Source organism: Microcebus murinus, chromosome 12, assembly GCF_040939455.1.
Source record: "Microcebus murinus isolate Inina chromosome 12, M.murinus_Inina_mat1.0, whole genome shotgun sequence".
Classification (NCBI taxonomy): Eukaryota; Metazoa; Chordata; class Mammalia; order Primates; family Cheirogaleidae; genus Microcebus; species Microcebus murinus.
This window is the reverse complement of record NC_134115.1, coordinates 70,382,375-70,406,858: the sequence shown is the minus strand read 5'-3', so window position 1 is coordinate 70,406,858 and position 24,484 is coordinate 70,382,375. Positions and strand designations below refer to the sequence as shown.

Sequence of the window (24,484 nt, the reverse complement as noted above, 5' to 3'; positions counted from 1 at the left end):
TAGTAGAGACGGGGTCTCACTCTTGCTCAGGCTGGTCTTGAACTCCTGAGCTCAAGCAATCTTCCCGCCTCAGCCTCCCAGAGTGCTAGGATTACAAGACTCGAGGCACTGCGCCTGGCCTGTCAATGTTTTTAATACTAAAGAAAGTTTAACTGTTTTAAAGAAATTTTTGACTACTTAGTGTGTACAATAATAATAATGATTCTTTTTCTGAGCACTTAATCATTTAAAATTTCCCAAGTGAGGGAGAGAAGGATAGGACAGCAACAATAATGAAGTGGGAGAGGTGGCTATGACACATGAAATTATTACTGTAAAAGGTTATCTTCCTTGTGTAAGAAGAAGAGAGAATGTTTAGGTGCAGTTAACCTTTTTTTTCATATATCTATATATCTATATATATATATATATATAGAGAGAGAGAGAGAGACAAAAGAGAAGTCATTACAGCTGGTTTAAACAGTAAAACTAAAAGCCCTTAACAATTTTATCAGGCCAAACAATTAAAAGCCAGTGCTTATTGATCCCCAAAGAATGGAAGTGTAGAGGAGATCCATATTAATCACAGTGATCCCTCCCATTTAGACAGACCAGATGTACAATCTCCTCTTGAGAGTTCCATTCCCCTTTTTGCCTCAGGCACTTCTCAAGTGAACATTCTTGTTCTTGTCAAAGTTCCCCATGTGGCTACTATAATTCTAATTCATCCTCAGTGAAGTTATGCCAGGAGGTAGCACAAGTTTATTAGCAGACAAGCCCATGAGAAATTGCTTGACTGTTGAGCAAAGATAAAATATTACTTGTGTTTTGGGCCCTCAAAAAGCCAGAAAAAGAATATAGCCCCAAAAGATTAGAGGTCCTTAAGAGAGCCAATGCTAAATGAAATCAAGGAGAGATTGGAAGTGAGGTTCTACCAAGAGAGTCACCCTCCTAGGCCAGGGACTTCGCCGACACCCTAGTGAATAAAAACCTCTAGTTTTTGCCCCAGATGGAATAGACTTCTACAAAAAGTAACTTGGGACAGAGGAGAAAGGCTGAAATGCTTATTTCAGCAACTTTGTCTCAGGACACAAGGCCAAGGGCGGGAAGGTCGCTTGTAAAAAACTAAGTCAATGTATATTGTCCATGTTCAGTTGAAACCGGAGTTGTCTTTGGGTGAAGTGTGGTAGTCACTGCTCTGAGCACTTGGGGTACACCAGCGAGGAAAACATTTGTCCCTCAGTCAGCTCCCTTGCTGCGCTATTCAAAACTATATCAAAGCTCCTTCGTCCTCCTTTGTATAGTGGTGAGTATCCCCAAAAATAAAAAAAAATAATAATAATAAAGAAAAAGCTCCTTTGCTTGCCTCAAACTTCTGCTCCTCCCACCCCCTTAACACGTTTGCTACTTGTGAAAGGAATCACGGGCCTTCAGACGGAAACTTTCCCTCATCAAATCTCCCAAAGCTGTCTCGTCACCCTCCTTTCCTTCATACTCACTCCTGCGTGAAAAAGGTGTCCTGCCAGGCCTTCCTGGACTTTCTCAAGAAGGGACTGGCGCTCTTGCTTTCCTCATTACAACTTGTTTCACTGGTACACCTTTGGGTGACTTATTTAGCTTCCTTAAGGAAGCTTCTCTACCTCTCTGCTGGCCTGGTTCATCGCACCTAATTAACGGTCAACAGCTGATGGCGGGAACTAATGGGGGAGGGGTTGGCTGGTGTCTCAGGGGAGGCCCCGCCCAGTGTGGTCTGGGGGCGGGGCCTATTTGGGGCGGGGCCATATCTGAGGTAAGGCTGTGGCCTGGGGGCGGGGCTTGCGTGGCATCAGGCCTTGTGTCTCCAGAGGCGATGGAGTCCTGAAACAAGGGCTGGGGTCCACCCTCACGGATGTCATAGTGGCTGGAGGGGGCCTTTTTGGTCGCCCCTGCCTGCGGGCTCGACCAGCATACCCGTCACCTCAGCCCCCAGGGTGTAGCACTGGGGCCAGTGGTCTGGGCTGCGGCCTCAGAAGGCCCCAGAGGTTCTGTCAGAGCGCAGAGTCTGTCCCAAGGGAGCTGGGGGCCGCCCTCTCCGCCTGAACTCAAGGAAGATCACCTCCACTGCCACCTTGGTGTGACGTCTAACACCCTCTGCTGGCCATCGAGGCCGCCCGCGCACTTCCTGCTGGGCTCCGGGCATGGCACACAGCCCAGGCCCCACATCTCACCTTTCCACAGGCCGAAGCGACGACGCCGTACACCTGCCGAGGACGGCTGCCTCGAGGAGGCGAAGGGAGCGGAAGCCTCTGCTCAGCGCCTGCGTTCCCGGCTGGGCCAGAGGCTCTGCTGCAGTTGCCACAGGTCTTGGCTGGGGTTCAGCATCTCGAGCTTCCCCCGCAGCACCATCACCCACATGGCCCCCCACCATCTCGCTGGGCCGGAAAGGTGCTGGTGTCCTCAGCAAGGCCAAGGGGCACTGTTCGTCCGGAGAGCTCCAGGAAGAGGCCCGCCAGGGCAGCGCGTCAGGGGCCAGAGACGAGGCCGGCGCGTGAGGGCGCAGCGGCAGAACTCTGCGTCCCGCCCTGGGGACTCCAGCATCACAGCTGCGGCCGGTGCTGAGTCTAGAAGACCGGGTGGAGCGGCGGGAGCAAAGCCTTGGAAACTCAGGTACTGATGCAGTCAGGTCTTTATTGAGGGCCTCCTTATTGTGTTGTTTCTTCTGTTTGCTTTGGTTTTATACTGCCTTTACTTTTCCTAGTTTCTTACGGTGAATATTTACTAGGTCATTGACTTGAGACCATTTTTCTCAGTATAAACTTTCTCTTTTGTGAAGTGAACATAACCTCAAGATTGTATTGTCTTTATGATAAAACCATAGATGAAGCTCAGGACTGGATCATTTGAACTTTTCCCTTGTTATCTCCTCCCAGTTAAAATGCTTGCATATTTTAATAGCCAGCATTCACAATTTTAAGCTCAGCACTATCTTTTTGTAGTTTTAGCTTTTCTCTAGAAAATTGGCTTAGTCTGTTCACCAAAGCCACTCTGCTCCCTGTCACTGCCTTTTCTAGGCATACAGAGAGTCCTTGCCCTCCTTGCACAGTGTCATTTTGGGGGGTTGGTGCTTGCCACACTTACTGAGAGCCTGGTGGGTTTTAGGAATGTACATGTTCTTGAGAATGCGATCGCTATTAACTTTTGATGCTATGAATTTCCCTATAAACACTGATTTAACTGTATCCCATAAATTTTGTTATGTTGTGTTTTAATTTTCATTCAATTCAAATTATTTTATAATTTCTCATTTGACTTTCTCTGAGTTATTTAGAAGTATGTTTTTAATTTCCAAATATTGTGGATTTTTCAGATATCTTTCTATTCTTGATTTCTAATTTAATTCCATTGTGGTGAGAGAACATACTTTGTACAATTTCAATTTTTTAAAATTTAGTTGAGTTTTATGAACCAATACATGGTCTAACTTAGTGACTGTTTTATGAATGCTTATAAGGACTGTTTATTTTGCTGTTGTTGAATAGAGTTGTCTTTAAATATCAATGAGTTAGTGTTTTTATAGTGTTCAGGTGTTCAAAGTCCTTGATTTTCTTTCTGTTTCTTTTACTACTGAGAGAGGATTGTTGAAGTGCCCAACTAAAATTGTGGAGTTGTCTGTTTCTCTTTTGCATTCTTTCAGTTTTTGCTTCATGCATTTTGAAAATCTGCTGTTAGATGTATATACATTTATGATGATTATATCTTGTTTGTGAATTGTCCCCTTTATCATTATCTAATGACATTCTTTATCTCAGGTAATATTTTTGTTCTGAAGTCTACTTTGGTATTCATACAAGCACTCAAGCTTTCTTTTGTTTACTGTTTGCATGGCACAGCTTTTTCCATTATTTTACTTTTAACCTATTTATGTCTATATTTAAACTGAGTTTCTTGTAGGCAGCATATCATGGGGGCTTGGCTCTTTTATCTAATATAATAATCTCTGCCTTTTAATTGGAGTGTGTAGACCATTTACATTGTTGTTATCGATATGGTTGTATTTAAATCTACCATTTTCTAGTTTTCTATTTAATTTATGAAATCTTTTAGGTAGTTATCTTCAAATAATATTACACTGCTTCAGGTATAATGGAATAACTTTATAATAGGATACTTTTCCTTTCCCCCCATCCTTTGTGATGTATTTTTTCAAATTTAAATTTCTTTTTTTTTTTTTTTTTTTTTTGAGACAGAGTCTCGCTTTGTTGCCCAGGCTAGAGTGAGTGCCGTGGTGTCAGCCTAGCTCACAGCAACCTCAAACTCCTGGGCTCCAGTGATCCTTCTGCCTCAGCCTCCCGGGTAGCTGGGACTACAGGCATGCGCCACCATGCCCGGCTAATTTTTTTATATATATATCAGTTGGCCAATTAATTTCTTTCTATTTATAGTAGAGACGGGGTCTCGCTCTTGCTCAGGCTGGTTTTGAACTCCTGACCTTGAGCAATCCGCCCGCCTCGGCCTCCCAAGAGCTAGGATTACAGGCGTGAGCCACAGCGCCCGGCCAAATTTAAATTTCTTAAGTGATGATTTAATTATTTGAGCAAAAATATTAAAACATTTCACATAAAGTCCCCTTGATCATACCTTCCTTTGAGGTATACAATGTTACCAGTTTGTTATACATCCTTCCAAGTCTTTGCTATGCATTTATGTGTGTGTGTAATGTGCATGTGTATATGCTTAAAATACATATAGTTTTTTTACATAAAAGATAGTATATTATGCATATCATTTTATAGCATGCTTCTTTCATTCAACAATGTATCTTGTCAGTCTAACCATAATAGTACATATGGATTTGCCTCATTCTTATAAACCGCTGTATAGTATTCCATTAACTGGATTTTCCAGTTTTTTTTCAAGTTGGTAAACATTCATTTCCTTTTATTCATTGTGGTAAACAAAGCTTTAGTGAACATCCTTCTGTATGCTTTATTGTAGACATTGGCAAGTGACTCTCTACATATCTAGGAATGGAACTACATTTCTCATAGAACCTTCTAGCAAGAAATAAAGGGGAGAAGGGAGAGGTGGACATTAAGCCTAGAAAGATCTAGGGTTGCAGTTAAATTAGTGATAGTGGGGGCTGGTAGTGAAGATATTTGGTGTGGTAAGGATGTGAGAGGATTTAAACTCTTGGAAAGTCTTTGGAAAATCTTAGATAGTAATGGCATCATCTTTAGAACTCAGGGACTTCTAGGGGAATATGGCTTGGTTATTATTTTCATGCCTTGCATATAAAGAAGCAACTTTTTTACTTCATCAGAGAGAAAAGAGAAGGGTATTGTTGACAGCCCAGTGGGGTTATAAAAGTAATTGAATTTAGAGATTATGTAGTTAGACACCTGTTCACATGGGAAACAAGACCTTGAGAGGGAAAGAGACTTACTCTAGGTCCCATATGGAGTCAGTGGTAAAGGTGGATCCCCAGCACTAAATGCTGACATTTTTTCTGCCCAGCTATATGAGGCAGAAAAGCAGAAACAGGAAGGAGATAGCTTAATGCAGCTAGGGGAAGTGGTGGTGGGGGCCACAGAGTCGGAGAAGCAAACAGCATTGCTGCCCACTCCCCCCTCCCCCCGCAGTGCACTGTCTTCCTTTCTCCAGATTCCTGTGGACTTCTTTCTTCAGCAGAATCAAAGAAGTCCAAAAAGGAAAACTAAACAACCCAAATTACAGGATAGAGAAAAAGACCCATTTCCATGTAAATGTTACCGTTCTGCAGCAAAACAAACATAGTGGAAATAACGAGGCTTTGGTTTGGATCTGATGTGGAAGATGGGTGATGCTTATAAATAGTCTCTAAACCAACAAGTGGAGCTGCAGTAATTCTCTTCTGAGGGTAGATGGATGGAGATGGGCATATTACCCAAAGGAAGTTATTTAAAAAGTGGCCCTCTTGCAATAATTATTAATTTCAGGCAACAAAACAAACAAAAGGAAAAAATACAACAAAAGGCAAGTGTGAGTCATTAAAACCCAAATGCTGTGTACTCAAAAGACCTCTCGGAGGGGGAAAGTTATGGAAGTGGGATTTGAAACTGTGTCTCTCCAGGTTCTTGCCCATTTATACAGCAGAAGTCCTTGAAGTCCTCAGAAGTCCTGCTGGCCAGCCCACAGCACTGAGAATGCCCTTTGAGAGAGCAGCATCCTGGGCTGTTGTCTTTGAGGACTTGAGAACAGTGTATTATTCCTCGGACCATAATGCTCCCCATGGAGAGCAATGTTGCATCATCTGCCTTGGGATACTTGGGGTGCTTTTTACACAGCTACATTCCTGAACTACCCCACCCCAACTCTAGTACTAAATCTGTATTTCTGGGGGGTGGGTCTTATAATCTGCATATTAAACAATTACCCAGGTGATTCTTGTCTCTGCCTGCTGCAGTTTGGCCCAGAGTGGGTTTGCCTAGTAACTTTGCAGTAATAAAGGACCTGTCTTTTTGAAAGTCTGCATCAATTATGTTGAATCCCATCAATTTGCTGTTTTTGTTTTTATCTTTGTAAGTCAAAATAGTCAAGTATTGGCAATTTCTTATGGTTCAACCTTGTATCTGTGTTTTCTTTAAATTTTAACTGAGCTCTAGAAAATGAGTTTTCTAGATCTTTGATTGGACACATTTAAGGTTAAGAGAATTTTCAAAGGTGTGAACATTAACTGACAAGTAACCTTTAGCAGAGGTTTCCATGCTGGTAAGTTTGAAAACCATTTCAGGGGGCACCTTAGAATTCTTGTTTCTGTCAGGAGCTGTGAATTTCAAAGATACACTTAATGAGGTAGCAAGTCTTCAGGTTTTAAAGGTAGTTATTACATATTGTTATTTATGTTTTTTGACTCAAGCTCTTTTTTAAGATCTCTACAAACATTGTTGGATGGCATTCTCCCCATATGGCAGAAAAAGTTTTAAGGTAGCCATGTTAAATCTCTTCCAAAATAAAGAAAGGATATCAACACACGAATCAATCACAACAAAACTCCCAGTGGTGAATTGATGGGGCCAGGATCCTAGACATAGCAAACGGAGAATTAAGCTTTGAGTTTGAGGCTTAGCATGGTGGCTCACACCTGTAATCTTAGCACTTTGGTAGGCTGAGGCAGGAGGGTCACTTGAGGCCAGGAGTTTGAGACCAGGCTGGACAACATAGCAAGACCCTGTCTCTACAAAAAATAAAAAAAATTAGCTATGCCTGTAGTTCCAGCTACTTGGGAGGCTGAGGCAGGAGGATGGCTTGAGCCCAGGAGTTTGAGGTTGCAGTGAGCTATGGATGATACCACTGTACTTTAGACCAAGATGAAAGAGCAAAAAAAAAAAAAAAAAAAAAAAAAGCTTTGAACTTAAATCTTTGGAAACAACCTAGTGCTATAAAAAGAGTATTAATTGAATTTTGGCCCTAAATTAGGGCTGCCACTTACCAGTTAGTTGCATGATCCTGGTCAAATAGAGTAACCTCCTCCAGCTATCTGTGTCTTACAGAGGTGGAATGAGGGTACTGTTCTTGGGGAAGGTGTGTGAGACCCTCAGCACCATGGATGCCCATAGGAGGTGCTTAGTTGTGATTGTTATTAGTGAATTCTAGGCTGGAGGTTTTTCCAAAGATGCACAGCAGCCTCTCAGGTAAGAATAGAAGTCTCCCAGCTGTAACACTTCCCCTTCCCTCTTCTCCTTAACACATACAACTGCCCTGGGGCATTTACCCTCCAGGGGATAATTCTTAGAGGAAGGTAAAGCTGGCACATGTACTATGGGCACCAGCAGGTGCCAGCACAGGCTAAGCTTTCAGAAGGGCTGCCTGGTTTGATTTTATCATTCTTCTGTCCCTCAGTGTGACTCATGAAAGCCCAGGCTTCCTTTCCTTTCATCCAGAGTGATTTCTGTCTCTCATAGCCTTTCTTGCTTGCTACTCTGAGCCTGGGAAAAAATGCTCAGGGTTGCACTGTCAAATATCAATGAAAAAGAAAGGCCTCCTGTTTTGGCGATCTTTGTAACAAGGCTCATAAACACCAGTGGCTATATTTGGCCAGGACTTTACAGTTTGCAAAGTATTTTCATATGCATCAATTTCATATTTGCAAAGCCCTGGCAAGGCAGTGTGCTGGTTAAGGGATGGGTTCTGGCGTCTACAGATTGCCCCTGAATTCCTGTCACCTCTTCCCAGCTGAGTCATCTTGAGCAAATAATATACCATCCCTGAACCTGATAGATTTAAGTGGAAAGTACTTAGAATATGGCAGTCAGAACTCAATAATTGTTAGCTGTTATTTCTATCATGCCCATTTGACCAAGTAACTTCAAGTTTTTCTGTCATATCTGACTTTAACCTAACAGGTTAAGCCTCATTTTCTTTACTTTCACATGCTCATCCTGTCTTCATAGTTTCACTCCCCTCACCCTACAGCCTCTACTGAACATTCCCTTTGCTGTTTGTTGCAGGCTGTCCTCTCTGTCCTGAACACTCATCCACTTTCTGAATCCTGGTAAATACTTCCCTCCTGCAAGTTGACAGGCTCCTTCTTAGCCCTGTTTGCTTTCTGTACATTTTGGTTATAGCAATTATGGGGACTGAGATGGTCTCTTTCCCTGTCTTATTAGACTGAGCACTTTCTGAGGACAGGAACCATATCTTCTCACTTGTCTGATCCCTGTGCCTAATGTCTATGAAGTATGAAATAAATGTTGGTTTGAATGAACAAATGTTGTAGAATTTATGAATGTGGCTAAAATTGTCTTCAGTAAGCATTTAAGACATTGAGCTCAGAGGTTGTGGAGCCAGTCGTGGGACCCAGGCTCTGCTCCCAGCTCCATGCTCTCTGGGCAACTCCCCTGTCCCCAGCCTGCCTCTGCGTATGGCCATATGTCATTGCTATATAAATTTTCTGACAAAGCTGGACATAGAAAGATAAAAACTGATGATATGAAAGCACTAGACTTCATATTTACAGGCCCGATAGAAGTTTCCAATGATACGAAGCAGCCAGTGTGCAAAGGCCTGCTTTTAATGTATCAGAAAAGAAAAAATTACAGGATGACCGCCTTTGATGTCCCGTCTGTTTCGTCTTTCTGAATAAAAGGGAAACTCTGGCTCCAGGCTGATTTTCAAATGCAAAAATAGACTAAATTCCAACCCTTAAATTATCAAAAGCGCCACATACTTGACAAGCGGTAAGCAGAGTACAGAAACTACCAAGTTAGTAATTAAACAGTGCTTAAGTCAAATTAACAGAGACATTCTTGTCTGGCGGTCAGAACAGAGGCCTGGAAAGCCCTGGATCTGGCCCCGATGCCCGCTTGTGTCAGAGTCAAGGCCTGATGTGCAGCCACCATTGCCAAAGAGAGACCCCCTGGGCTCCCTCCACCCCTATCTGTCCTGGAAAGGCTCCCAGGGTGGAAGGGGGTATGTTCCTATTGAAAGATGGGATGTGGGTGGGGGAGAGTAGGTCTGAAAGGAGTCAGGAGGTGGCTGAGAGCACCCAGCTCCTTGCCATTTAGAATTTTTATTCCAAGTACTGCAAGGGGCCGTGGAAGATTTTCTTTTTTCATATAATGATTGGAACTTAGGAACCTTTATAAGGATTTTAATATAAATTATTATTTACTTATTAAGAAAATATTGAGTGGACAAAATAAAACCCTAGACTTGGAGAGCTGACATGTTGGTAGGGGAAAGCAGATAATAAAAAAGTAAATAAATATGTAGTATTTTGAGTGGCTATAATTGACATGGACATAGCTGTAGTAAGGGGAGGAAGACAGAGTTCAAGAGGGAGTGGAGGAGCTCTGACATGATGTACATGGGTCACTTGGGTTGCTGTGTTGAGAGCAGATGGTAGAAAGGCAAGGGTAGAAGCAGGAAGACCTCTTATGAGGCTATGTCAGGAATCCAGGGGAGACACAATGGTGGCTTAGATCAGATGGCAGTCAAAAATGGTTAGATTCAGAATAACTTCTGAAAGCTGAACTTGCAGGATTTGTTGATAGTTTGGCTCTAGGATGTAGGAGGAAGAAAGGGTAATTTTAAAGATTTTGGCCTGACCAAGTAGAATGATAAAGTTCCTATTTAATGAGATGGGGAAGATTATGGGAAGAACAGGTCTAGGGGATGGAAATCAAGAATTTGTCTTTAGGCCAAGCATGGTGGCTCATGCCTATATCCCAGCACTTTGGTAGGCCAAGGCAGGAGGATCACTTGAGACCAGGAGTTCAATACCAGCTTGGGCAGCATAGCAAAACCCTGTCTTTACAAGAAATAGAAAAATTAGCTGGGTGTGGTGGCACGTGCCTGTAGTCTCAGCTACTCTGGAGGCTGAGGCAGGAAGATTGCTTGAGCCCAGGAGTCTGAGGTTGCAGTGATCAGCAACTCAGATGACACCACTGCACTCTAGCCCAGGAGACAGAGCAAGACCCTGTTTAAAAAAAAAAAAAAGAAGAAATTGTCTTTGAATATGATCATTCTGAGATATTTATTATACCACCATAACAGATATTGTGAGGAAGCATAGCTCCAGGGATACAAGCAATTTTATTTTTGTCTCTTAATGTCCTTTTAACATCAGTGGAGGAAAAGTTTCCTTGTCATTGGGTGAAAACTCTGATAGGCATCATGATTTTTCTGGTCACTCTTACATATCAGAAAGTCCCATGGTTCTCTTTAGGAAACCACAGTCTTGATTCAGAAATAAATGTCCAGTTCAATTTATTAATCAATACTTAATGTTGTCTTTAAAAGGTTATGGTTCTTCTGCTTCCAGCTCCCCTGATCTTAAACCTCCCAAGTTCATGCTTGCAGCATGTAGGCTACCCATGCTGGATAAGAAGTTATAGGCCGCTTTTTTCTCTTTTCTTGCTCATCTTCTCATTAGCTATGGTTTCAACCACTGGACAGTTGGAGATGTTGGAGAGTAAAGGAGAATGGGATCAGAAAAGTTCTTAGTTGGCTGGTACTGTCCTAACATGATTTTACTTTCCCTGAGGCTAGCTAATATTTCACACTGAGTCTTCCTTGGTTTTTCTGTGGATTCTGTGGGGGCTTCCCTGCTGTGGCTCCTCTTTCTGAAGCCCACAGCGGGTGTGAGTGATGCATCCTCTTCCTCCAGCTACCACTGGTTTTCCTGCAGTTCCTTCCATATAGACTTTCTTGTTTATGTTCCCATCACTCTACCAAGCACAACACTTGAGCAAGAATGATAAGCCTCCTGGCTACCTCTGTCTCCTGTATGGCCCACCTATTGTCCATAGGAGACACACATCCTGTGCCTTGACAGATCTGAGGGGATCATCTCTTCTCTGCTGCTACCCTCTGCATTAGCAGCCTCTTACCTTTACATTCCTAGGGTGGGGGTCAGACTCAGTTAATTAGACATCTTTTCTCCCTTTTTTCTCCATACTGCAGAGAACACATGTCAGATCTCAAGTAATCCTCTATCATGAGGTCTGAGCTGGTGAGGTTATGGTAGAGGGGAGCTTCCTGGTCCTTCTGTTCCCATGGAGAGAAATTATTCACAGGACAGCTTTCTCCAAAGAAAACCTTTTACAAATCCTCCTTACTCCCCTCAATCACTAGTAACCAGACCATTTTATGCCCTTGATTGCAGTGAGGGGCTCAAGTTAAACTGGTCTCAAATATCAACCTGGAAGAAACTCATTTGCATCAGCCTCTTTTGTATTTGATATCTATTATGCTGGAGCCTCACCCAATCTCCCTTTTAACATCTTGTTATACTTTCAAAATTTGGGAGTCAACAGCATATGAATCATACTTAAGGCTATGAGATTAGAGAAAATCACCTATGGAGTGAGCAGCAAAATGGTCTGAGGCTTTGGACCCTAAGCCTTTTAGAATGTGGAGAAATAAGTACCAACAGGACATTGAGAAGGAGCATTTAGAGCATTTGCCCTATTTCTGGACTGGCTTTTTAAAAAATAAAAACAGATAACACTTTAGGCTCCTATAACTCATTTTCTGTTCTGAATTATAATTAATACTCTAACAAGTTGGCTTTTGCAAGAGTGAATTTTACATTCTTGATGATACCACTCTTCATTTTATCTCACTCTTCATATGTCTTCGTATGTCTTTGACATTTATAAAGTGTCCACTGTCTCTTTTTTCACCTGATACCCCTGTGAGGAAGGTTTATTACAGATGGGGAAACTGAGGGTCAAAGAACTTTAAAAGGTTTTCTCAGGGTTCCAAACATAAGAGACACAGGATGAATTGGAGGTCTTTTGGCTCTGGGTCTGAGCTCCTTTTTTCACAGCTGTCTCAGAGATACTCATGATAACATGATAATCACAGTTTTGTTTTTTTTTAGGTTTTGCTAAGGTTGACTATTTTAGGTTTTGCTAAGGTCAACTATTTAATAAATAGATGGCAAAGCTTTCATCTCACATACCAACTCCCATACATTAATTAAGATTTCCTAGAGAGCTGTGCTAAGAAGAATTCTGAGGCATAACCAGGTTTGGCAGGAGAGAGTACCTTGATTGATTAGTGCTACTGCCATTGGTGTGGTAGGGGTTCTGGTGGGGCATATATGCCATACATTTGGTATCATTTCTTTGATTATTTCCTGTGTATGTGTGTACATATGCATTGTTTTCTGGAACAGCTATAGTGTCTCAGTACATATTGTAAAAATGGGAAAAGGAATAAAGAGCAGCCTAAACCCACACTGGATCACTAGAGATGAGAATATTACATACATGCATTCTTGGAGCACACATTTTTTTAAAGATGTAGCATGAGCAAAGGAAACAGCCTGAACTTAGAATAGCCTTGTAAATAAATAAAATTAGTCATGCTTCCCCACCAGTTTAGTCCTTAAATTTTTATTTTGAGAAATTTTGAACCCAAATATTAAAAGAATAGTACAATGAATGTCCATATATCATTTTCCTAGATTCTCCAGTTGTTAACATTTCTCTTTTTTGCTTTTATTTTGAATTACTTGAAAGTAATTAAAAAATTCAAGACACTTCAACATTCATCGCTTAAGAACAAGGACCTTCTGTATAATCACAATGCCATTATCATGAAATTAGTGTTGATTCAACAATATCATATAATATATAGGTCATATTCAAATTCTACTAGTTATTCCTAAAATAGGGATGAGATTGAATGTACTACTTTTTGACTGGATTTTATTTTGGTAACTGATATATTGTAAGGTTTTTTTACTTCATTGATAAAATGTCCTTTAGAAATGAGCATGTTATTTTTTTACCTGTATATAGTACATTTTATTTTACCAGCTCTTTACTTTTGGTCATTTAGTCTGTTTCATGTTTATTGATTGCTCATGTAAATGCTGCTATAGTGAACATTGTGGGAACATGGTGGATTGGCCTTAGTATATAATCTCTTTTCAAGGGCCTTCCTGAACTGAGAGGATACATTTCCTAGCCTGCCTTGCAGCTGGAGTTCTAGATGTAACTTAGGTTCCACCAGTTGCATGCACTGGTGGAACTTACCTAAGATTTGGAAAGCAAAAGTGAGGTACACATTCTGCTTTTGCTGCTCCTGTGTTTCTCTTGGCAAGCATGGCTATTTATTTATTTTTTCCTGCCATGTTAGGGAGGCTATGGAAAGCCATTGGAGGGTTGAGGGCAGAGGTGTAACATGATCTGATTTAGTTGTACTACTGTGTGGAGACCAGATTTATAGGGGCATGACTAGAATAGGGATCCAGTTGCTATCTGGTGGAGATCATGGTGGTTTGGACTAGGACGGTGTTTATTGGTAGAGAGAGTAAAAGGTAGTTGGATTCAGAATATATTTTTAAGATGGAATCATCAGAATTTTCTGCTGGATTGTATATGGGGTATGAGAAAAATTATCCTTGGACTCCTTTGTAGTTAGCGTTCTGAATATAATTTGAGTTCCACTTATCAGATGTACTCACATGAGATTTGGAAGGCAAAATTGGGGTAGAGATAATGCCTTTGCTATTTCTGACTCCAAGATTTTGGGCTTGAGCAATTGGGTGAATAATGATGTCATTCACTAGGTAGGGAGAGTCAAAATTTGCTGGGATTGGAGGTAGACATGCCATAGTTCTGTTTTGAATGTCTATTACAAATCCAAGAAGAGATGTACATATGTTGTTGGATATATGTGGGGAAGGATCAGGGTGAGATAGATATATATATATATATATATATATATATATATATATATATATATATATATATAAAATCTTCTAGGCATCTGACATCAAGATGTTGGCAGGATTATGCTCTTTCTGAAGACTCTATAAAAGGATCCTTGCTTGCCTTTTCCAGCTTTGGGTAGTTCCTGGCAATCCTTGGCATTCCTTGGCCTGTAAACATCACTCAGCCCTCTGCCCCTGTCATTACAGGAGTTCTCCCCCCTGTGTGTCTGTGTTTCTTCTTTTCTTGTAAGGATGCCAATCATATAGGGCCTACCCTAATGATGTTATCTTAGGATATTATATTAACTTGATATATCTACAAAAATATATATATTAGTCAGCAGTGTAAATAGAATATTTATAGCTATGGGATTGTATAAGTTCATCTAGAGTAGACTGTGCCCTGAAGAACACTTCACCTTAGAATTTGGAAAGGGGAGTGTGAATCAAATAGGAGGAAAATCTGATGAGTGTGAGGTTGTAGAAGCCACTGAAAAAAGCTTTGCAAGGAGGATGGAACGATCAGTTTGACCAATTCTCATGAGATGAGGAGAGAGGTAAGGGTGGAGAATTTACTACTGGAGTCTCAAAATGTGAAGGTCATTTGTGACCTTGGCAACATCATGGAGGCAGCAAGCTGAGTGGAGCTGGTTCACAGAGAGCTGGATATGAGGAAGTGAAAAAAAGGACTTTTTCTTGAGGAGTTTTGCATGAAAGGAGAGAGAACTGGAGCCATAGTTAGAGATAGATGGATCAAGGGAGGGCTTTGTTTTGTTGGTTTTTGTTTTTCATATGTTAGGTATTATAGCATATTTGTATGCCGATGGGGATGGTTCAGTAAAAAGGAAAAAAAAAATAATGGCACAGGAAAGGATGATTAAAAACTCCTTGTGAATCTGAGGGGGGATAGACTCAGAAAGCAAGGGGATTTTCCCATTGTTATGGGTTGAATTGTATCCTCCCAAAAGATATGATCAAGTCCTCACTCCCAGTACCTGTGAAGGTGACCTCATTTGGAAATAGGTTTTTTTGCAGATGTTATCAAATTAAGATAATATCCTAATAATATACTAAGATAACATCATTCGGGTAGGCCCTATATGATTGGTGTCCTTATAAGAAGAGGAGAAGAAACACAGGGACAGACACAAAGGGGGGGAGAACTCCTGTGATGATAGGGGCAGAAGTAGGAATGATAGTATTTAAGCCAAGTAATCCTGGTAACCACCCAAAGCTGGAAGAGGCAAAGAAGAATCCTTTCTAGAGGTTTCATAGAACATAATCCTGCCAATATCTTGGTGTCAGACCCCTAGAAGATGGCTAGTTTGTTGTTCAGTGAATAATTCCCTACTTTCACAAAAAGATTTATCCATAAGCATCACCTTTGATGTCAAGATAAATCAGTGCAGTAAACTAAATCAAGGAGATTCTCAAATTGTTATATTTAAACCTCATGTTTCAAACAGTAGTTGTCTTTAAAATTGTTGCTGGGCTTGGAAATGTTTTCTGATTCTGACCCACCCCCAAAGATTTGGTGCCCTTCCAAGACATGACTGAGTCACTCAGGAGGCTGATAATGTTTCTGTAAGGGAATATAACCACCTATATTTGAAAACACTTGTGCAATCTCTGGCATTTTTCTGACAGTCCTGAGAAGTAGTTTGACAAACCAGCCTTTTAAAGCTTTTTCATTTTTTTTCATCTTTTGCTATATTGAATTCTAATTTCTTGATTCAAATTTCTTTACTTAAAGAAAAGAACCTCTAAGTATCTTTGGATTGGAGTTAGATTTTCTGTAAGGCATCTGTGTTACCAATAGTGGAAAAAGTATTTGACTTGGAGCTAGAAGACACAATTTTGAGTCTCTCCTCTACCATGTCCTGGCTGTATGACTGGGTTATTTGATTAAATTCCTGAGACTGAGTTTCCTTATTGTAAAATAAGATGCCCACCTCATGTAGTTACAGTAGTAATGACAACTAACATCTCTATAACTTCCAATCATTTTCCCATATATCATCTTATCTGATCCTCACATCAACTCCATGAGCTTGGTGGGAGATAATTATCAGCCCCTATCTACATACATGGAAACTGAGGCTGGGTAAGCCTAATGCAAAAGGTTCAAATTGGAGGTGTCTGAGGTGTCAAAGGTTCAAATTGGAGGTGTCTGAGGTGTCAAAGGTTCAAATTGGAGGTGTCAAATCTTTTTCCTATCAAAGCCCCTATTCTATCCACCATACTTTGTTGGGTTTACAGAGGATTTTATAAATCTCAAAGCACTGTGCAAAAGTAAAATTATTTCTCTTATGTTACTATCTATTTCTGAGTAGACTTTCATACAGTAATGGTTCTGGTGTAAAAATAGACAGACATACAGTCTGATTATCTAGAGCTGTGCCATTCCTTATGGGAGCCACTAGTTCCATGTGCCTACGATAGTGCTGAGGAAGTGAATTTTTAAAATTTTGTTTAACTTTAATACATTTAAATTTAGAAACTAATAATTCAGTTATTGGAAAACTTTTAAGTTTAAAACAACCTGGATGTGTGAATCCATTGTTTAGCTATAGATTTCATGATTTAAATACAGATCAAGTATTTCCTATGAAAATTTAGCATTTATATTGAGATATGCTATTAAGTGTAAAATATACACTGGATTTTTATAAAACAAATGTAATGTAAAATATCTCATTAATTTTTTATAAATTATATATGTGTCTTGTATTATATTTCTCTTGGACAGCACTGCTCTAGAATTAGCTGTGAAAGAACATTTGTATTTTCTTAACTGGAATTTCTAGGCCAGTCTAGTACAAATCATATTTCAAATTTCATATTTTGTTTCTAATAATTTCCAGAACAACCTGATCTGTATATTAGGCACTGGCTAATTACTACTCCTTCAAAACTGGTGGAGACTCTCTTGTGGGTGCCCATTGAAGTTTGTTCAAACCTCTTCTGTGTGTAGTCTTCCTACTTCCCCCTCTGTACTTAGTCTCAGCAGCCAGCCTAGGAGGAATAGCCTTCTAATTCTCCTTTCCATTTTAGAGGCTTCCTGAGTTATGTTGACTTGGGACTCACTTTGACCTAGTCTCCAGGGTAATTCCATTTGATTATATAGGTGCTCTCTGACAAGCCTCCACATGGTCTGCACAGTCTTGGCTATTTTCTTGGAGTGTCCCACTGTGCAGGATGCTATCAGGCACAAAGCACTGGAAAAAGCCAGATTGCACATAATTTCTTACTTTTATACATTTGCACATACCTCAAAAATTATGTGAAAGTTCAACACAGCCAAGAATAGATATACCAACTACAGGATGGAGATTGTAAATCCAATGGCTGAAATGTAGCCTCAAGTATACTTTGTCTTTTAGTCACAAGCTTTGATGCCATCTTTCCAACATTTCATATATGTTATTTAATTTTCTTATTGTATTCATAGTTGAAAAGCACCATTAACTAGATAAATGAACCAACAAGGCTGCAAAGATTTGTCACTATTAACACCTCTAGGCCAGGCGCGGTGGCTCACGCCTGTAATCCTAGCACTCTGGGAGGCCGAGGCGGGCGGATTGCTCGAGGTCAGGAGTTCGAAACCAGCCCGCAAGAGCGAGACCCTGTCTCTACTATAAATAGAAAGAAATTAATTGGCCAAACTAATATATATATATAAAATTAGCTGGGCATGGTGGCGCATGCCTGTAGTCCCAGCTAGTCGGAAGGCTAAGGCAGGAGGATCGCTTGAGCCCAGGAGTTTGAGGTTGCTGTGAGCTAGGCTGACGCCACGGCACTCACTCTAGCCTGGGCAACAAGCAAGACTCTGTCTCAAAAAAAAAAAAACCAAACCAAAAAAAAAAAACAAAAAAAACCAAAAACCCACCTCTAACAAGTACCATAATTTTTCTCAAATATGTTGTTTGTAAATCCCATACTTCTTAATAGTATTAATATTTTCCCTTTTCCACTGTCCTTTTAAAAAAATATATTTGCATGTTATACATCCATAAAGGGCTAATAAGCAGGATCCACTAAGAACTCAAGCAAATCAGCAAGAAAAAAATCAAATAGCCCCAATTAAAAAGTGGGCAAAAGGCATGAATAGAAGCTTTTCAAAGGAGGATAGACCAATGACCAATAAACATATGAAAAAATGCTTAACATCACTAATCATCAGAGAAATGCAAATCAAAACCACAATGAGATAATCACTAACTCCAGTGAGAATGGCTTTTATTAAAAACAAAACAATAGATGCTGGCATGGATGTGGAAAGAAAGGAACATTTATACACTGTTGGTGGGACTGCAAACTAGTACAACCTCTATGGAAAATACTATGGAGATTTCTCAAAGAACTAAAAGTAGACCTACCACTTGATCCAGCAATCCCACTACTGGATATTTACCCAAAGGAAAAAAAGTCATTTTATCAAAAAGACACTTGTACTAGAATGTTTATTGCAGCACAATTCACAATTGCAAAGATGTGGAATCAGCCCAAGTGCCCATCAATGCATGAGTGGATTAATAAAATGTGGTATATGTATACCATGGAATACTACTCAGCAATAAAAAACACGAATTAATACCTTTTGGAACAATCTGGATGGAACTGGAGACTATCCTCCTAAGTGAAGTATAGCAAGAATGGCAAAACAAATACCACATGTACTCACTATTAAATAGGAATTAACTGATCAGCACTTATGTGCACAAATGGAAGTAAAACTCAATAGAAATCATGCAGGTGGAAGGGGGAGGAAGTAGAGGGGATGGGTAAAATCATAACCTAATGGGTAACAATGGACTTTATCTGGGTGATGGGCACAATTACAACTTTGACTCAAGCAGTACAAAAGCAATCCATGTAACTAAACATTTATACTCCCATAATATTCTTTTTTTTTTTTTTTTTTTGAGAAAGATTCTCACTCTGTTGCCCTGGGCTAGAGTGCCACTATGGCATCCGACTAGCTCATAGCAACCTCAAACTCCTGGGCTCGAGCGATTCTCCTACCTCAGCCTTCCAAGTAGCTGGAAATACAGGCTCACACCACTGTGCCCGGCTAATTTTTCCTATTTTTAGTAGAGACGAGGTCTCACTCTTGCTCAGGCTGGTCTTGAACTCTTGAGCTCAAACAATCTTTCTTCCTCAGCCTCCCAGAGTGCTAGGATTACACGAATAAGCCACCACCCCCAGCCTGTACCTACGTAATATTCTGAAATAAAACAAACAAACATACAAACAAAATCTATTGTATATTTTCAAATAGCTAGAAGAAAGGATTTTTATTTTGAATGTTCCTCACACAAATAAATGCTTGAGGCAATGTAAAAAAACAGTATGAAGGGTAAAGAAAATGATGCTTTTCAAAAAATTTTAGCTTTAGATTTTTACCCTTTTTTTCAAATGAAAACTATGTGCAAGCCCAGTAAATAAAACAGATCACTGAAGAACGCTGTGGTTGGAGCAGGGGATGTGTATGTGGGGGTGGAGAAGAGGGTACAGGGGCTCCAGGGGGAGCAAAAGAGTGCTGCCAACTCACTTTTTAAAAAAATCACTAAATTGTTGAAATAAACTATTTGCACAAGTCAAAAACACTTTAGGGCAAAGAAGGTGATGCTACTGAAACTGTTGTTGGCTGCCAGGTGTTACCACCATGATGTTTTTGAGCCTGAAATTACCAATTGAGAGTTGGCTTAGGGCTGTCACTGTGTCACGTGCAAAAGTGGGGCTTGTTCACTTGAGGTCTTATTGGTCCCCTGCCAGATTCTTGAATCCCATACTATGTTTTTCCCATGAAAACATGTCTATAATTTGGGAGTGGAGGGGAGAACTGTAGATAAAGATACTTTACTTCATGCTCAACAATCTGGTCTTGTTCCCTCACCATCAAATTCCCTGAAGAGCATGGATGATTTTCCTAGCTAAGTTTGCCTCATAAATCAAGACACTGAAATGCATGTGACACTTGCCAAAGACATAAAAGCAGACTTTAAAGTTCCTGAAGGCCCTCCTTCCCCACTCCTCACTCCTGATTCCCTGGCCCCCACCTGGTGTGTTTTGACATAGTGATGGGAAGTAGATGCTGAGATGCTCCAGCATCTCAGATAGAGATGACTGATGCCACGTAAATACATGAGTATTCTATCAGTGGTAAAGAAATCCCACTTTCCCAAATAAGATCTGGTTTCAGGAGGAGGACAGAAACTAAGATTCTTGTGCAGGTAAATGGTTTATCAAATTGTCCTGTGAATGAAAGGAGGTAAACAGTTTATCAGACCCCATCCTTCTCAACATTCAACCTCTTTGTCTCTGCATAATGGCCTTTAATTCTCAAAGGACATAAGAAAAAGATGGGAAGGGGATGCCAGATTTAGATTATTTACCATATGATTGACCCCTGCTGGATAATTTAAATAATTAACCTCATTGAATCCTCACAGTAGTTCTGCAAAGTGGAATTTATTTTTCCATTCAAATGTGAGAAAACCCAGGCTCAAGAGAGGTAATTTGCTGAAAGTCATGCAGCTGGTAATTAGGTATTGCTCTAAAATTCATTTGTTTATGTAACATTAGGAAAACCCTTTCAACATTAGAATAATTCCCATTTAGTATCTTTATAGCCTTTTGTACAGAATAGAATCCAGGTGTCATGCACCTGTCTATGCCCTTCTCTGTATGAGGGTTCCCTGCTGCCAGGGACTGGGACAGATACTTTTGATTATCTGGCCATCAACTACTCCTTTCCCCTTCCTTGTTAGCAGGACCTACTTCATTGCCTAGAACATAGTTGGATGACCATACTAAGCTGCAAAGGAGTCTGGGAAATGTAACCTTTTTAGTGGACCATTTCCATCCTTAATACAACATAGATTCTATTGCTAAGGAAGGAGGGGAATTTGGATACTGGGTAGGAAACTAGCAGTTGCTGCATAAGGTACTTTTATTTATTTATTTTTTTTTGGATTGGCTACATCTGTGGAAAGGGTACTTTTAGAAATGTGTATTTTGAAATGCCTTTATGAAAGGCACATTTTCCATCTCATTTCCATTCTTTTTTCCCTTTAACCTTTCCCAATCTACACATTTATGTTACCTCTAGACATAGAATTTGGAACCTGGCAGAAACCTCTGTGGAGCCAGTACCCTCCTTTCTTCTCTCTGAGATTGGGAGTGGGTTACCTTCACTCTCCACTTGGAGGAGGCTACTGACCACTGCTTAAGATCTGGAAGTGAAGCTCTAGTCCCTAGGAAGTGGCCCCCTCCATTCTGTGCTTGTCCTGTCATTGCTTTCTATAACCATTCTCCTGTCTTATCAAGTCCCCCTTGCCTGTTTAAAACCCAATTCAATGTGATTTTCACCTTATTGGTAGGAAAATGTGCAGTGAGAAAGGGCACAGGCATTGTATTTGCCTGGAAACTGTAAATTATATATTTTAGTTTCTTAAGTAGAAATGTGCAAAATCTCCCTGAATGTGGTCACTGCACTCTTACCCAGCTGCTAGTGTTAAAGAGAGCACGGATGGGAGCTTGCTGCTGTCTCCACTTCCTTCCCAAGGGACTGACCTGGGTCTTTGCTTTAGGTGTTGTGGTTGCTGGTGTTTGTGATATAATTAGCCCATTTGGAGAAAGGATCCATGGAATCTGAGGGAGTAGTTAGAATAAAACTATTTCCCGCTTAAAAATTTTAAAAATTATTTATTTACTATTATTGTTATTTTTACCAGCAGTTTCTTTGATACCAGGGCACGTTTTGAGGGAATTGGGTGATTTCAGGCAATTTCCGAAGACTTCTCCAGTTGTTTTCCACAGGAAATGTGAAAGCACACATTGAATTTTAGTGCATTTGGAAGCATTTCAGGAAAACAGATCTAATGTGGAAATAAGGAAGGATATATAAATAAGCAAATTAAAAACACTTTAAAAAATCAGGAAATGAGTAATTTCATGTGATTTTATTGAAACCCAGTTAATACTAATCTTGCCTGCTAATATTTGAAGTTAACTGTCTTTTGGAGGGCAGGGTTGCTTGTTAGGCTGGCTCTGTAGGACAGAACTGTGGCATCAGATTCATCGTAATCCTTTTCGTGACCAGCACAGAGATAAACACAGAGACCCCACATGTCTATGTTGTATCAAATGGACATTAATAGTAGAAAGAATTTCACTAGTGGACCTCTAATTGATCCATATCTTAAAACTGTGAGGAGAACATTACAGACTGTTGACCATTTTGTGGAGGGATCAGTTTGGAAGTTAATTAATTAGCCTTATATGTATTATTGTGTTCAATTCTAATTATTTATGAGCTTTAAGCAGATGGTTCTGCTCTGCATGAATCAATGCCCATAAATAAATGAAAATGTTTGGCTTTTCTGTGCTCTCTTTATGTGTTTCTATCATGCATATTATAGCAGGATCCAAGGTTAATAAATTCTTTTGACAAAGAGAATTATAATCAGGAACTTTTTTACCTAAGTAAGGATATAAGTGGTTCTCTGTAGTGGCAGTATAATTAGAATTCTGAATTTGTTAGTTGACAAAATGGGTCATTTTTATCATATTGGTCCTGTATCCCCCCTGGGGGGGGAAACCAATTAAAAAATATCAACAACTAGAGAACCTTATAGAAGGCCTTTTCCTGTATTTTGGATTAGTGGCTTATGAAGATATATTAATAACTGGATTTGCCACATATTTAAAATTTTTTTAGTAAAGTAAAATATACATATAGAAAAACAAAGATTGTAAGTATACAGCTTGAATTTTCACAAATGGAACCCACCCATGTAATTAGTACTCAGATTAAGAAACGGAACATTACCAGTACCTGGAAGATTCCCTTGAGGCCCCTTGTAATCCTGCTGTTTGTTTTAATTTATTTTTTGATAGACACACAAATGTATCTTTTTTCTTAGGTACAGAAGGAAAGATATCCTTCATTTCCATCGATTCTTAATAGTATCCAAAAGTAAATGAGTTCTACTAAATAAATGCAAAGCCATTTCTTGAATTATTCTTAAAACAATAATAGTCTGTTTAAATGTTGTTTTATATTCCACATTACTTTAAAAGCAGTTTTACATTTATTTTCTCATTTAATTTTTGCAAGAGCCACCAAGGTAGGTATTATTTTTGCCACTTCATACATGAAGAGTGGGGTCTCAGGGAGGTCACACAGGCAGGACTGAGGGACTCCAGGGCAGTGTTTGCTACTGTACCAGAAGAGATAGAAGAGATGTATGGTCTTCACTGGCCAGAGTGTATTGTGGCCTCAAAGACATTGAGAGTCCCTGGCTTAAAGGACCCACAAATGGAGACATCTTTATCCTTCATTCAGAGACATTCTAAGTACACAGATAATTCAGAACAGGATGGGGGAAAATTTGACATTCATTTTTTCAGTTTTTCTTGGATAACTACTCTTTGCCAGACACTGTTATGGACACTAGGGATACAGCCTGCAACAAGATGGGAATTGCCCTTGTTCTCTCTTGGTATTTATATTTTAGAGGAGACATAACATTACCAAGTAGACATAGACAAGTTGACACAAGATAGTTATAATGCTATGAAGACAATACATATGGCCAATATGAGAGTGAGAGGGTGAAGAGCATGGGATGGTCAGGGAAGGCTCATCTGAGAGGATGACTTATTTTGTGAAATAAACTTTTTCTCTGAAGTATAACATACATACCAAGTGAACACACCTATAACCACTCCCCAGATCAAGAAGTTGAACATTGCCAATACCCTAGAGGTAGTTCTGTGCCTTGAGGAGGTGACATTTGAGGTGAGACCTGAATGTTAAATAGGCAGCTATACAATGATCTGGGTTCAGAGTATTCTAGTAAAAGAGAACAATAACTGAGAAGGCAAGGGGAAGAACTTGGCTTGTTTGAGGAAAAGAAAGAAGGGAAATTTGTACCAATCTATTTAGCCCAACAACATTTGAGTTTTGTGTTTGTGACATAGTTCTCAGCTTGGCATTAGAAGGAAAACATCACTTTGATTATAATTGCTATTCCAGGCCCATCCATCAGTAACCTGGGCCCTTGGGATCCCAAAGTAATGTGAAGCATACAGTCTTAGCAGGAGTGTCTTAGGAGATTTTATTGATCATGTGGTGCCCACTATCTTTAAGGTGAGCAGTATCCAATCCAGGGCCAACTAACATATAGGGACTTTCACAAAGATTTTGTAATATCTCACATTACAGTAACCCTTAGATTCCTTTCAATCCATCAACCTCCCATTACCATGGCAACACATTAAACCAGAGTCCCTCCTGCTATTGTCTAAAGC

The 24,484-nt window shown here is 40.0% G+C and overlaps 1 protein-coding gene across 1 annotated transcript in view; it reads left to right on the top strand.

Moving 5' to 3' along the window:
* Positions 1 to 1,666: 1,666 nt before the first annotated feature.
* Positions 1,667 to 24,484, top strand: part of LOC142874245 (uncharacterized) — a 680,900-nt gene continuing 658,082 nt past the window's right edge. The window contains exons 1-2 of the mRNA XM_076008430.1: positions 1,667 to 1,768; positions 1,877 to 2,625. Of these exons, the coding sequence (XP_075864545.1) occupies positions 1,667 to 1,768; positions 1,877 to 2,625 (851 nt within the window). The remainder of the gene's footprint in view (positions 1,769 to 1,876; positions 2,626 to 24,484) is intronic.